The 15,516-nt window shown below is 37.1% G+C and overlaps 1 protein-coding gene across 23 annotated transcripts in view; it reads left to right on the top strand.

Annotated features, from left to right (window-relative positions):
• RBFOX2 (RNA binding protein, fox-1 homolog 2) overlaps positions 1-15,516 on the top strand; it is a 293,314-nt gene that overhangs the window by 218,671 nt on the left and 59,127 nt on the right. For all 23 annotated transcript variants that reach the window (XM_018048241.1, XM_018048244.1, XM_018048239.1 and 20 more), the window contains one exon: positions 6,952-7,176. In XM_018048241.1, the coding sequence (XP_017903730.1) occupies positions 6,952-7,176 (225 nt within the window). The remainder of the gene's footprint in view (positions 1-6,951; positions 7,177-15,516) is intronic.

The following is a 15,516-nucleotide window of genomic DNA, read 5'->3' as shown; positions in this document are numbered from 1 at the left end:
ATTGAGAGTCTAGAGTTTTAATCACTTCACATTTTATGTTACCAGTTCTTCACAACAGTATAATAACATTAACATTGCTGTTGTATAGATTAAGAAAATGGGGCACAGAGAAAGTAGGTTGTAGCATATTTAATTGTTTACAGCTGTAGTAAGTGACAGAACTGAGGTTGAAATTATGTTCTGACCATACACTCCAGCATTCCTCTTTGTGAAATACAAAATTTGTTGGGTCTCAGATGAATTTGATAAAATTTTAGGTAATGTATAAATAGTGGAATAAACAAATTTGTTTGCATTGGCGAAAAATACATTTTCCAAAGTTATTAACAGTCTTCATAACTTATACATTCCTTTGTGCTTATCATCTTGAGCTTTACTCAAAGATGGCATCCTAAAATCATTTGAGTTGCAGTAGTGTGCATTCTGTGTGAAATAAGTACTATTCTTATCTTCTTAATATTTAATTTTTCTCCTTAAACTTTTGTGTAGATAATATAATGATGATGAGATGACAGTCTTGAGTCAGTTTGTTGAAATATTAAATATAACCCAGATTTGTCTGTTTCATGTACCTCTCTTCAGGGTTTTTCTTTCCCCCAGTCATTTGAAAATAACTTTAGAAAAACTCTTCTCACTTATTTATATCTTCTTACTTTTTAAACCAGAGAATTAGAAATGTAGGTAGGTTTTTCTGAAATTTGGGAAATCTGACTTTTTAGTATAGTTGTAAATTATGTTGCTTCTGGAAACCAAAGCATTTTTTTTTTGTTTATAATATCCTGCCAGCCACTGTAGCGAATTCATGTGGATGGTGGGAGGATTGGATGCATCCTGCTTTTCGTATCCTCTTCACAAAATGGGGACATCATTCTGCTTTTTTGAAAACAGTGTTGTTATGAAGGGTTAGGGAGAAATAGGGGTTGAAGTTCTAAAAGAAATGCTCAGGGGAGTTGACGTTTGAGCAGAGAAACCTGAGGGAGGTGTACAGGTCAACAAATGCTGGAGTACCTGTGGCACCATGAGAGGCAGGGCAGAATACAAAGTAAATCTCTTTCATTTTAATGAGCTACACTGATAAGAACTAAAAGCTAACTGTCCTTTATTTTTCCTCTCATCTTTCACATAAAATCTTAGTTTATATTCTAGGAAAGAAAGGAGTTGCAGATAAATCTTTATTAGAGCATTGTTAGGCAAGGTAGAAATTTTATTTTCATCGTACTCCTTATTGTCAGTTTTTTAATCTTGTGGATGAGAAAGTTTATAGGCTGTTAAATTAAGGAAAAGAAGTTATGTCTAGTTTTGTGGGCTACAAGAAAAAGTTAATTCATTTTGTCAGATGAGATATATACTGAAACTGTTTAGTCTGTGATTTTAAAACATTTTCATACAAACTTAAGAGGTAAATTCTTACCTAGAAATAATCATGTTGACTGTTATCTCACAGTTTGTCTGCAGGCTATAGTGCTTCCCTTCTGAACTTAAAACTTAGGAATATAGCCTGGAAATTTAATGGAAGTCTGAAAACCATATAACATTTCTAAATTATAATAATGTTTACCTGGGGAAGTTTTTAGACATTGCAGAGTGTGTGAGGTAAAATGCAAACTCACTCCTATTCCAGTTTCTTACCTGTAGTGTATAAACATAGTATTTTTTAATAACATTAAAAAAAATTCCTGTATGTAACAAAATAAACTATCAAGAGTTTCTTCTATATCTCCTGATAAGGGTTTACATTTCCCTTTTGAGGGAGAAATAGTTCAGCCTCTACCTGTCTTGCATTACTTTGAAACACATGGTACAAAGGCCACAAGCGAATCTTAGAAGTTTTGACCTTTCTTCCCCCCATCTCCCACTGCTAATTGACAGCTTCGCTCAGTTGACTGAGCCAGCTTTGTCAAGACTGCCTCTGGGGGAGAGTTAATATTGTGCTTTGTGTGCCAGAGCATCCTCCCCAGCAGAGCTGAAATGGAGGATGGAGGCTGCACTGAAAGAGGAGAGTCTGAGAGGAGCCCAGTGGGGTATTAGAAGTCCCCCTTGCTGTGTTCATAAACTGCACAACAGTGTCTTTAGCCTTTATGGGTTATTTAGTAGACCTGTCCTGTGTCTCTATTCATGCCTGGAGTTGAAGTGTAAGTCTGTGAATACCTTTGGTGCTCTTATTCCCTTATATTCACCAACCCACCTGAAACAGAATTTTTTCTTATCTGTCTTCAGGCCAGTAAATCCCATGAGGACTTCCGAAGAGGTATGCTTCATGTAGGTTGGTAGGTAGATAGATAATTAGATAGCACTGAATAATTTGAGAGAGAAGGGACAGGATTATTTTATTTCCTTCTTAGGACACCCAGAATAGCTAAAGCGAAATCATTTACAGTACCCTGACCTTGAGATTATGAAAAGAACTTATATAGTGATGAATGACAAGGATTTTCTTTCCTGAAAAACTATGGGTAAAAACTAGCATAATTTTTAAGAACTAAATAAAGGGAAGGGTTTTTATGTAAAGCATTCCTATTGCTTTGTAGACGTGATTCTTAGACACTAGAGACAGCTGAATTTTGATGCTGTATAACTTCTGTAGGTAATGTCAGTGCCATTTTTTTTTACAAGAGCACAATAACTCAATGCTTCAGTATATTGGCTTCCCTTTACTGATTACACTAGTCATCATTCTCTTATTATATTAAAAAATACTTTGTAGGCTTTATTATAAAAGTAATATGAACTTATTAGGAGCATGAGGAAATTGGGAGAGGGGGTTGGATAGATATGTTCACTGTTTTGATTGTGGTGATTTCATGAGTGTACATATATATGTCAAAACTTACCAAAGCGTACACTATGAATAAACCAATGAGGCTTACTGTAGAATTGTCCCTCGGTATCCACAGGGGATTGGTTCCAGGACCCCCTGCAGATACCAGAATCCGCAGATGCTCAAGTCCCTTGTATAAAATGGCATAACTATATCTGCATATAACCTGTGCACATCCTCCCATATATTTTTAATCATGTCTTAGTTCAGTTCAGTAATCATGTCTAGATTGCTTACAATACCTAGTACAGTCTAAATGTCATGTAAATAGTTATAAATACAATGTAAATAGTTGCTGGACTATGGCAAAGTAAAGCTTTACTTTTCTGGGACTTTTTTTTTCCCTAGTATTTTTCAATCAGTGGTTATCTGAATACACGCTGCATAGCCCACAGATAGAGAAGGCCAACTGTATTATAATTGTGTCAATAAAATGGTTTATTAATTTTTTATGACTTGATGGTGAAAAAAGTGGACTTATTTTGCCATTAATATGTATTTCAATTTGTTAGTGAGATTAAGCATTTTTATCATACAGCCACTTGTATTTCATCTGCTGTGAATTGTTGTTACCTTCTTTGCCTCTTTTTCTGTTTATGTGTGTGTTTCTCATCAGTTTGAATAACCTGCACTTAGTGATGGTTACCAGTGTGTGTCTGTCTTACTTTGTAGATGTTTTCCCCAGTAGGTTTTTCTTTTGACTTTAAAATCCATTTCTCCCCTCTCTTTTCCCCTCCTCCCCCTCCTCTCTCTTCTTTTCTTCCTGTCTTCCATAGCCAAATCTTTTTTTTTTTTTTACTTTTCTGGTTTTTAGGTTTCCTGTCTTACTTAATAATCTCCCCACCCCAGTAACACTCCCAATATTTCTTATATTTTCATAGTTTTAATTATATTTTATTCCTTTTTCTTTTTTTGCATGGAGCATAAGTATTTTCTTTTTGGTGGGTAGCCAACTTCTATTCAATACGAATATCATCTGAGCCACCAGGGAAGCCTCTTTAATACCAATGCCATATGATAAATAATCATCCCCTCCACTGAATTGAAATGCCACTTTTATCTTCTATTGAGTTTCCATATAAACTTGAATCAGGATTATTAGTGTTCCTTTAATCATTTTGTATATTGAATCATAGAAGTTTTATGGCAAGTTTTAATATATGATAGAGCATCTCCTTCTCCATGGTTTTTCCTTTTGCAGACTTTATTAATATTTTTTCATATGCAAATTAGAAAAGTATTTGGTCCTGTTTCCTTCTTTAGGCACCATTTGATTTGCTTCTAATTGGAAATTATACTAGGTTTATATTTTATTTGGGGAATGATTAACCTTTTATCTTTATTATTACTCAGAAATAAAATATACCTTTCTGTTTATTCAGATCTTATATATTGTATGTTTTATATTATAATTTAAATTTGGGTACTCTTAAATAGATGATTATTGCTAATTTTAAAATAGCCATTCATGTATTTTTAAATAGTTTTTCAAGTATTTTCTGCCCATTGGTATATCTTTCTGTGGGATGTGGTGGTTAAAAAGTCGTTAGCTTTCTTTCAAACATGCCTTGTTCTTTTCATTGTGGTCTGTAACATTTCTTTATAGATTCTAGTGTCCTTTACCAGATACATGTATTGTGAATATTGTCTTGCAGTCTCTGCCTTGTCTCTTTATTATTTTAAGTTGATTTATGGATAACAATTGTTTTTTAATTTTGGTGAAATCTAGTCTGTCATTTTTTTCTTTAATAGTTCTTAATTTTTTTGTGTCCCCCAAATTCCTTGTTTATCGCAAATATGTGAAGATTTTGCTGCCTTTTCTAAAAGTTTTACAGTTTTAGCTCTTACACTTAGGTCTATTATCTCTTTCAGGTTAACTTTTACAAATATAGGGTAAAAGTTGAGGTTTATTTTTTTTCATTGGGTATTCGGTTTTCCATTTATTAAAAAGTCTTTCCTTTCCCCTGCTGAATTGACTTGATGCCTTAATATTCACTGTAAATGTTTATTTCTGACTCTGGATTCTTTTCTGTCTCATTTATCCATTGTCTTTAAACCAGTACCACACTATTGTGATTATCATCACTTTGTAAATCTTGAACTCAGGTAGTGTAAGTTCTCCAGTTTGTGTTACTGTTTTGACTACTCTAGATCCTTTGCATTTCCATAGAAATTTTAATAACAACTTGTCAATTTATACAAAAACACCTGCTGAGATTTTGATTGGGTTTGTGGAATTTGGGGTGCATTGTCATTTTCAGAATATCCAGCTTTCCAACCTGTGATCATATATTTCTCTATTTATAACAGCCTTTGTAAATTTGTTGTTTTATTTTAGGCAGATTTTAAAGGATGGGTGAACCTTCCTTTAAAAAGTAATGTGAGATCTTTCTCCAGTTTTGGATTCATTTTGTTGCAGTAGTATGAGTTTAATGGCCATCAAATTAATGCTAAAAACCTGGAATGGTGTTAGACAGCGCTGCTGGAAGTTCGGAGAAGGCAATGGCATGCCACTCCAGTACTCTTGCCTGGAAAATCCCGTGGGTGGAGGAGCCTGGTAGGCTGCAGTCCGTGGGGTTGCTAAGAATGGGACACAACTGAGCAACTTCACTTTCACTTTTCACTTTCATGCATTGGAGAAGGACATAGCAACCCACTCCAGTGTTCTTGCCTGGAGAATCCCAGGGATGGGGGAGCCTGGTGGGTTGCCGTCTGTGGGGTTGCACAGTCGGACACAGCTGAAGTGACTTAGCAGCAGCAGCAGCAGCTGGAAGTTTAGTTTCCTGTAGCTCTCAGTGGGTAGAGAATCCCTTCTTAAATTGAGGGAAAAGAAGGATAACCATAACTGAAAAAGAAAGAGGAATAATTACTATGTTATTTGGAAGGAAATGATGCTCATGACTAGGAGGAATCCAAGTGACTTAAACCCAGATTTTCTTTGATCCCTAATGATATGATGTCTAAAATATGGGGGAAAGGGTTTATCAAAGTGCTACCACTTTGAAGCATTTGACCATCTCTTTCAGCTATTTCCGAAAGGATAGTGGCCCCAGACTTTGAAAATGTGTTTGTTTTTAGTAAAATAATGACTCTGCCTTTTATGGACTAAAATGGGAGGTCAGAAGGTAAGTTGTTGAGAAGGGAGGATTTTACAAAATCTCTTACACAAGATTTAACTCCTTGTTTGTATCTGAACTTAAAGACTGAACAGAAATAAGACAGGGGCTATGGAGTCAAAATGGCTTCTAACGGGCTCCCGCTGTTACTGTATGTTCTGTAGTGATATTTGAGATAGCACATGAGATCCCAGGTAAGCATCTGGGGATGGATGCTGTGTCGAGAAGTATCTGCTAGCCTTGAAATGCTAGCAGTAATTATGAAAAACTCAAGGTTTTTGTCTAGGAAATTTTTTTGTCTAGTTTCTAATTTAAGGAAAGGTTTTTTTTTTTTTTTTTTTTAAATTAACCTAGTGGCCAAGACTTAGCTAAATCTCTACCTTGAAATTCAAAGATTAATTTTGTCAAAAATGTACTTTCTCCTGAACTCTGTGTTCTTAAAATCTAGAGGTATATATCATCTGGTTTTGAGAATTTAATTTATACTGTCGTTCTACCTGTTGCTATCAATTGTAATTTCAGTTCAGTCACTCAGTCATGTCCAACTCTTTGCGACCCCATGGACTGCAGCACACCAGGCTTCCCTGTCCATCACCAACTCCCAGAGCTTGCTCAACCTCATGTCCATTAAGTCGGTGATGCCATCCCACCATCTCATCCTCTGTCGTCCCCTTCTCCTCTTGCTTTCAGTCTTTTCACAGCATCAGGGTCTTTTCAAATGAGTCAGTTCTTTGCATCAGGTGGCCAAAGTATTGGAGTTTACAACAAATTACAAATAAATTACAAAGAATTATAATTTAGTGAAATTAATTTGTTTTCCCCTAAGAATCACTAAAGGAATAGAGTGTACTAACAAAAACAGTAATGGCTCAAACAAATTTCAAATCTTATAACTTATCTTCTGTAACAAATTTCCTTGCATTTAAAAAAGTTTGGTTTAAAGGAAAATCTTTGGTCCTTTGGTAACTAGTCAACTTTTTTTGTTAGTCTTATCTTCTCTTTCTCTGTTTGTTCCAGGGTAACCAGGAGCCAACAACAACTCCTGACGCAATGGTTCAGCCTTTTACTACCATCCCGTTTCCACCACCTCCACAGAATGGAATTCCCACAGAGTATGGAGTGCCACACACTCAGGACTATGCCGGCCAGACCAGTGAGCATAACCTGACACTGTACGGAAGCACGCAAGCCCACGGGGAGCAGAGCAGCAACTCACCCAGCACACAGAACGGATCTCTGACGGTACGTGAGTGATGACGCGGCGAAATAGAAGGAGGCCTGTCATCGTCCTGTTGAAATCTTCTTAATCATCATACCCAAAAACCCTTTGAATTAATTTTGCATGTACCTTACATTGCATAACGCTAATGTAATTTCCATTCTACTCCCAGCACTGTAATTAGAAGATAAGGGTTTAGAATAAAGCTCCCAGTCAATGCCCAGCAGCTTACAGTCTAGACATGGGACAGACAGTAAAACAAGGTACATGTGATGATGAGAGTTAACTTAGCAAGATGCTGCTCTTTTCAGCTTTACGGGTAACCTTCATTCTGCAAAAATCTCACGGTCCTTCTCTGTCCTCATTGTCCACAATCTGTCAGCAGTATTCTACACATTGCCTCCTCCATCCTCCTTGAAACACTTGAGTTGTTGGCTTTCATGACGCTCCCTGTTTCCCTCTTAGGCACTGAAAGTCCTTCCTTGGTCTTTCTTGCTGGTTTGTCTTTGTCTATTCAGCTTTTAAATGTAGTTACTCCAGGGCTGGGTCCTAGGACTCCTTTCCCTCCTGGTTTTTATCTTGTCTCTGTTGCATACTGATACTACTAAATCACCTAGTTGCTCGAGCGAAACCTATGAGTGATTTTTTCTCTGTTTCCATCATCTCTGCATCCAATCCATTAGCAAGTCTTGGTCACCGTGACTCTAGAACACTTTCTCACTGCAGCCTCTTCTCTTCATCTTACGACCATAGCTGGATAGTGTCCATAATTAAGAGCTCAGCATTTCCACCAGATTTTTTAGGTCTGAATCCTAATATCTTCTCTAATTAGTAGTATGCCCTTTGGCCAGTTATTTAATCTCTCTCTGCCTTGGCATGTTCATCTGCAAGATGAAGACAGTAGCACCTATTTCAAGTGGCTTTTAGGAGACTTAAAAGAATTTAATTCATGTGAGGTGTTCATCATCATTGTCACCACTCTAATCCAAACCTTTTCACTTTTTCTGTTACTGTTGCCTAATTTATCACATAGCAGCCAAGATCCTTTTTCTCTTAATGCAAATAATGCTATTTCCCTGTTTGATTCTAATGGTTTTCTAACATACTTAGAATAAAATCCAAACTCGTACTTGGTTTACTAATCCCTGGCCCCAGCCTCCCTCTTTGACTTTACCTGTTACTACTAATTTAGTAAGCGAGTAAAGGAAGCATCATAAATTACAGTAGATATGTTATCACATCATACAGGAAATCATTTTGTTTGTGGGATTGTGTGGTATATTTCCTAAGATAAAAATGTCCAATACTCTGCAGAGAAAGATCTCTCTCTAGTTTTTAGCTTTCTTTTTGCCTTTCTGTATCGGATTATCAGGAGGAGAGCTTAACTCAATCTTTAAATCACTTGATAAGATTTACTTCCCTATAAAGAGTCTTGAAAAGTCTGGGCATGGTAGTAACAAATGAGGCTTTCTATAGTGTCCATTCTAGAATTAAAACACACAGGCTGCTGTATTGGCTGCATTTCCAAATCACGTACAAATGATGAGGAACTTACAGATTTAACAGAAGTACTAGAAAGGAAGGAAAAAGAAAGAATAAAATATTATACATCAGAGGCTTTATCAAGGTATTTTAATCACTATTTCTTTGCTAGTTATCAGTGTTTTTCTTTTTTCTATTTTCTATTTCTTATTAAATCAGTTTTGGTAACTGGTGTTTTTCTAGAATTTTTCTGTTACCTGTTAATTAGCTGTTTTGTTGGTATAAAGTTATTCTGATAATAATTCCATTGATTATTTTAATTTCTACTGCGTTTGTAGTGATATCCACCCTTTCATCCTTGATTTTGGTAATTATGTCTTCTCTTTTTTTCTTGGTTAATCTAGCTAAGGTTTTTTGATTTTGCAGCTTTTTCCAGAAAACCAGCTTTCAATTTCATTGACTTTTAAAAATCTATTGTTTTTCTCTTTTGTATGTCATTTATTTCCATTCTGATCTTTATTATTTCTTTCCTTCTGCTTGCTTTGGGTTTGATTTGGTCCTATTTTCCTAGCTTCTTGACATGTAATCCTAGGTCATTGATTTTAGAATTTTATCCTTTCTAATATATGTTTAAAGGTACACTTTACCCCTTAAGTTTCCCTTTAGCTGCATCCCATAAAGTGTGATATATTGTGTTTGCATTTTCATTCAGTTCAAGATATTCTTAAATTTTTCCTTATGATTTTTTCTTTGGTCTTAGCTTATATAGAAGTGTGTTGTTTAATTTCCAGATGTCTAAGGATGTCCCAAGTCTTTCTCTTTTATAATCCCATTGTTCTCAGAGAATATACTTTGATTTCAGTCTTTCTAAACTTAATGAGACTTGTTTTACGGCTTCCAATTAGGCCTTTTATCAATATGAAATGTCCCTTTTTGTTTCTATTAGTAGTTCCTGTCTTAAGTCTGTTTTGTCTGATATTAATATCACCACTGTATCTATCTTTTAATTGCTATTTACATGACATCTTTTTCCTTCATTTAGTTTCAAACTCTGAATCTAAGGTATGTCTCTTGGGGAAAACAAACAAACAAGCAAACATACATACATCTGGATCGTACTTCTTTTTCCAGTCTGAAAATTACTGCCTTTGTATCAGAGTATTTAGTCTATTTACTTTTAATATAATTGTTAATATAGTTGGATTTATGTTTGCCATTTTACTATTTGTTCTTATATGTGTCTTGTCCTCTATTGTTCCTTCTTTACTGATTTATGTTAAATAAATTCTTTCTGTATCTTTTGAATCCCCTTGCAATTTTTTAAATTATTTATTTTTGTTGTTATTTTTTTATTTTCTTAGTTCTGGGTCAAGAATTACATCTTGGAGTTACTACAACCTACTGATGGCTGTGTGTGTGTGTGTTTGTATGTATGTGTTATGCTGCTGGTAAAATATAGCAGTTTGGTCCAGTGGGGTTCTGTCCCTTACCATCCTTTCTGCAGGGTTATTGTCATATGAAATGAAACAATATAGTAATACAGTTATTGCTTTAAAAAATCTTTTATTTTTAAAGAAATTTACCAACTCCATTGATCTTCATCTCTTCCTGTGGATTTGAGTTATCTTCTAATGTCATTTCCTTTTAGCTGATAGTACATCATGTAGAATTTTCTGGAGGCTAGATCTGCTTGAAACAAAATTTCTGTTTTTATTTGTCTAGGAATGTATTTCTTTTGTCATCATTTCTGAAGGATAGTTTTGCTAGCTGTAGAATTCTTGGTTGACAGTTTCTCCCTGTCTCCTCAGCCCTATGACCTCAGCGAGAAGTCAGTTGTTAACCCTGCTGTTGTGCCCCTGTATGTGTTGAGCTGTTTTTCTCTTGCGGTCTTCAAGATTTTTGGTTTATCTTTGGCTTTGAGCAGTTTGACACTGATAGATCAAGGATAGATATTTTTGGTTTTATCATACTTGCAGTTTATTGAAATTTGGGGGTCTGCGGATTGTTTTCCATCAAAATTTTTAACATAATTTTTTCGAATATTTGTTCTTTCCTTCTCTTCTTCTGGGACTTTTGCCACAAGTATATAGGGATGCTTGTTTGTTCCCTACAGGTTCAGATTCTGTTCGTTTTTAAGCTGGATCTAAAGTTCTGTTCATTTTTCTAGTGTTTTTTCTTTCTTTTCTTTTGATTGGATAATTTCGATTAATCTGTTTCAGTTTACTTATTCTTTATTCCACCAGGTTAAATCAGTTATTGAGCTCATCTGGTGAATTTTTATTTTAGTTAATGTACTTTTCAACTCTAGAAATTTCATTTAGGATTTCTATAGTTCTGTCGAGATTCCCTACTTGACTAGGGAATATTTCCTTAAATTTCTTGTCATGTTTCCTTTAATTCTTTGAATACATTTGTAATTGTTACTGTGAAGTCATCTGCTACAACATCTAGGCCTGCTGAGAGCCTGTTTCTAGTTACTTGAGTCAGGGCTTGTTTCTTGTTTACTTGAGTCAGGGCCTTACTTTTCCTATTTCTTTGCATGTCTTATAACTTTTTAGTAAATTGGATGTTTTAGTAATATATTTCAACACTCTGAAGTTTGTTGGTTTTGTTTTTGAGAAACACAGAGATGAGTGTTTATGTGTATGTTTTTAGTACTTAACCTGGATTAAACTGTGGACTGTGACTCCACCATGGTCACTGATGTGTCTGCTTAATGATTTTTATTCTCCTGTTTACTTTTTATCCTGGCTGGGAGTCACTCCTCTCTCTTCATAGACAGTGATTTGGGCATATGTTGTGCTCAAGCACCTGGAGTGTGGAAAGCTTCTGCCTTCAACTGATCTGTTTGTGATTGGGAAGTGTGTTTAGAGCCCAGCCAGTTCTCAAGTGTGCCTTCGCCTTTTCTCTCGTTGCACCCTCCTTTGTCTCCCCCGTCCCCATCCCAGTATTTTCAGCCAGTCGGGAGTGTCAGGAGAGCATAACTGGTTACTCTACGATTCTCTCATTTCCCGGATCTTCCCCTCGTATTTGTAGCTGATCGGCCACGCACACCAGTCAGACCACAACCTCAAGCTAGAAGAACCAGTTAGGTTCCTACCAAGTTTGCCACTTTTAGCTGACAAAGCTGTGGCTTTCTACTGCACCCCACCTCAGTACCCCAAGCTGAGTCTACCCCCTCTGACAGCAAAACTACTGGTTTTCATGGTTTGTTGTTGCTCAGATGCTCAGTCGTGTCCAACTCTGCAACCCCACAGACTGTAGCACACCAGGCTTCCCTGTCCTTCACCGTCTCCTGGAGCTTGCCCACACTCATGTGCATCAAGCCGGTGATGCCACCCAACCATCTTGTCCTCTGTCGTCCCCTTCTCCTCCTGCCTTCAGTCTTTCCCAGTGTCAGGTTCTTTCTAATGAGTCAGCTCTTCACATCAGAAGGCCAGAGTATTGGAGCTTCAGCTTCAGTGTCAGTCCTTCCAATGAATATTTAGGATTGATTTCCTTTAGGATTAACTGGTTTGATCTCCTTGCTCTCCAAGGGACTCTCAAGAGTCTTCACCTAACTATCCTGAAAGCTTTCTTGGCAGAGCTGAGGATTAGAGGATGGAGTTCTTGGGTTGGAATAGCCCCAGGAAGAAGGTTTCTAGCCCCCTGCTGGTATTAACCCTAAAGATGTAGCAACTTTTCATGAAATTATTCTGTTATCTGCCTTTAACTGATTTCTGGAACCCTGAAATGACTGATAAGTTTTCTTATTGTTTTGAGGAGGGGATTCACTAACCTATTCATGCCATTAGAGCCAGAAGTCCCTTCCCTGAATCATTTCCTGAACATGTACAAGGCACAATACACCTCTCCTCACCCCTACCCATTTCTCTTTCTTTCTCTCTCTCATTACCACAGTTTCCCATGGTTTCAAAATCCCAGACTGTGTGTTTCTAATGACAGTGAGCTCTGTTCCTTCATAAGAATATATACAGTTTAGACTTGTGTTCCTCATCCATATGACCAACTATTCATTATGTTATTTTATATTATGTTGACCAATTTGAGTTCCTACAGATATATTGAAGTAAGACTAGGAATCCTTGTGAATAGATTGTGAATTCATTAGTGCTGTGGAGAAAATGGAAACTCCTTGACTTGTGCCTGCAAACCACGCTCAGGTTCTGTCATGTTAGGGAGCTGCTAACAGTAAAAGGGGAAATCATCTGGAAGCCCTAGTTGAAGATTCTGCTTATATTTTTAAGTGTCCATTTAAAATATTAGTGTAGATCTGCTGCTCTTAAGCCCTTCACTTTTGGAAGTTGTGTGTGGGTGAGTGTTTCTCAGGCCAGGGAATGTGTGCATGGAGAAACTGGGCAGTAGAGCAGTATATTGTGAAACCTAGGTTTGCCTTCTTTATAAATGATACTGTTAAACCTTTACCTCCTGCTTACATGTTTCTTAAGAGTCGGATAATTCCTGTGGCCAGTTACATTCAAACGGTAGATGAGAAGCATTTATATGTTATTTATAAATAAATGAGGGATTCCCTGGTGGCTCAGATGGTAAAGCGTCTCCCTGCAATGCAGGAGACCCAGGTTCAATCCTTGGGGAAGGAAGATCCCCTGGAGGAGGATATGGCAACCCACTCCAGTATTCTTGCTGGGGAAATCCCATGGATGGAGGAGCTTGGCGGTCTACAGTCCATGAGGTTGCCAAGAGTTGGACATGACTGAGCGACTTTATTTTCTTTCACTTTATAAATAAATGATATCTTAAATTTGTATAACAGTTTTCAATTTAAATCTTGCTTCCACAAACATTTTATTGTGGCTCATAAAATAGCCCTTCGTGGTGGTATGCTGTTGTTTTTACACTGTGGGAATCCAGGCTGCCACTCTGACTCTGCATGTCCAGCTCAATGCCTGTGATTATGTATATGCACTGGTCTTCTGAACAGACACTTGTGCAGCTTTTCCCATTCAGTTCAAGTGTTAGGTCTCCTGGGAAGCCACGCTTGACCTTCCTAGGCAAAGCCGAATTCATGTACCCTTCCTTTAAGCTCAGGTAGACTCCTGAGCTGACCACTTTCTGTGGACCTTATAAGATGTGATGGTTTTTTGTTCACTTTTGACTCCCTAACTAAAGTGTAAGCTTTTTTTGCTTGATTTACTGTAGTAACTAACACTTAATAGTTACACAGTAAATATTTCTTGGGGAAAAAAAATAAAAAGATAGAGGTGTGCCATGGGCAGCCTGAGGAGAGAGAAGCTCAGGCTCCTTGGTGGAGAAGGCATAGACCTGGGCCTTGTACTATAAGTGCCTGGAATTCAGACATGCTTCAATATGGTGGGAAGAATTAGGAAAGTCATTTCTCAAAGCAAAGTTGGAGAGACAAAAAAGATAAAAATGTCTTTGAATAAAAGCATGGGTTTCTGTTTGATTGAATCTTGGGTGCTTGGTGGAGACGAATGGGGAGTACGGTGGGAGAAAGGTCACTCAGGAGCACAGATGGGGAAGTGTTTGAGTGCCTGACTGAGAAATGACTTTGTTAAAGATGTTTGAGCAGGAAATGGAAGCGAGCAGAATGGTGCTTCAGAAAATTGATCTCATGTATACAAGATAGTAGAGAAGCAGGAAGACTGGTTAGGAAAGGGTCCTGTGGTTGGAGTTGATAATGGGGTTCTGGAATTGGGGCTGCAGTGATTATATAAAGGAGGAAATACATTAAAGAAAAATTATGAGGGTAGAATAAACAGAATTTGACAGCTGGTTGGATGAGTAAAATGAGATCAGAGTGAGATTTTTCATGATTATTGCAATAAATGTATCTTGAATAAAATCATTTTACCCTCCCAGGTTTTAGTTTCTTCATCTATCAAACAAAGGTAATAATGCCTACCTGGTAGGATTATAGGGAGAATAAATTAGAGAAGCTATGGAGATTGCTTGTTTAAATAGTTCTTTGAAATAATTGTTTTTATCATCTTTTTAAAAATCATTTGTCCTGGTTAATGACATTTATTTGTCCTTTTCATTATTGTGGGCTACTGCTGCATATTAAAAAGCACAGACATTACTTTGCCAACAAAAGTCTGTTTAGTCAAAGCTATGGTTTTTCCAGTAGTCATGTATGGATGTGAGAGTTGGACTATAAAGAAAGCTGAGCGCCGAAGAATTGATGCTTTTGAACTGTGGTGTTGGAGAAGACTCTTGACAGTCCCTTGGACTTCAAACAGATCCAACCAGTCCATCCTAAAGGATATCAGTCTTGAATATTCATTGGAAGGACTGATGCTGAAGCTGAAACTCCAGTACTTTAGCCACCTTATGCGAAGAGCTGACTCATTTGAAAAGACCCTGATGCTGGGAAAAGATTGAAGGAGGGAAGAGAAGGGGACGCCAGAGGATGAGATGGTTGGATGGCATCACCAACTCAATGGACTTGAGTTTGAGTAAGCTCCAGGAGTTGGTGATGGACAGGGAAGCCTGGTGTGCTGCAGTCCATGGGGTCACAAAGAGTTGGACATGACTGAGCAACTGAACTGAACTGCTGTATCTTAATATGGATCTTGTTTATTTTGGATAGTTCCATCTTATTGATGGAGAAAACAAAAAGAAAGGATTTCTGACATAAAAATGAGAAATAAGCAATGAAATCTGGAATTTTTGTTTCCAGAATGTTTTAGATGGTATTAACAGATATGCAGATGACACCACCCTTATGGCAGAGGGTGAAGAGGAACTAAAAAGCCTCTTGATGAAAGTGAAAGAGGAGAGTGAAAAAGTTGGCCTAAAGCTCAACATTCAGAAAACGAAGATCATGGCATGTGGTCCCATCACTTCATGGCAGATAGGTGGGGAAACAGTGGAAACAGTGTCAGACTTTATTTTGGGGG

Source organism: Capra hircus, chromosome 5 (genome assembly GCF_001704415.2).
Source record: "Capra hircus breed San Clemente chromosome 5, ASM170441v1, whole genome shotgun sequence".
NCBI lineage: Eukaryota > Metazoa > Chordata > Mammalia > Artiodactyla > Bovidae > Capra > Capra hircus.
The sequence above is the reverse complement of the archived record's forward strand: the minus strand, read 5'-3'. Positions and strand labels throughout refer to the sequence as shown.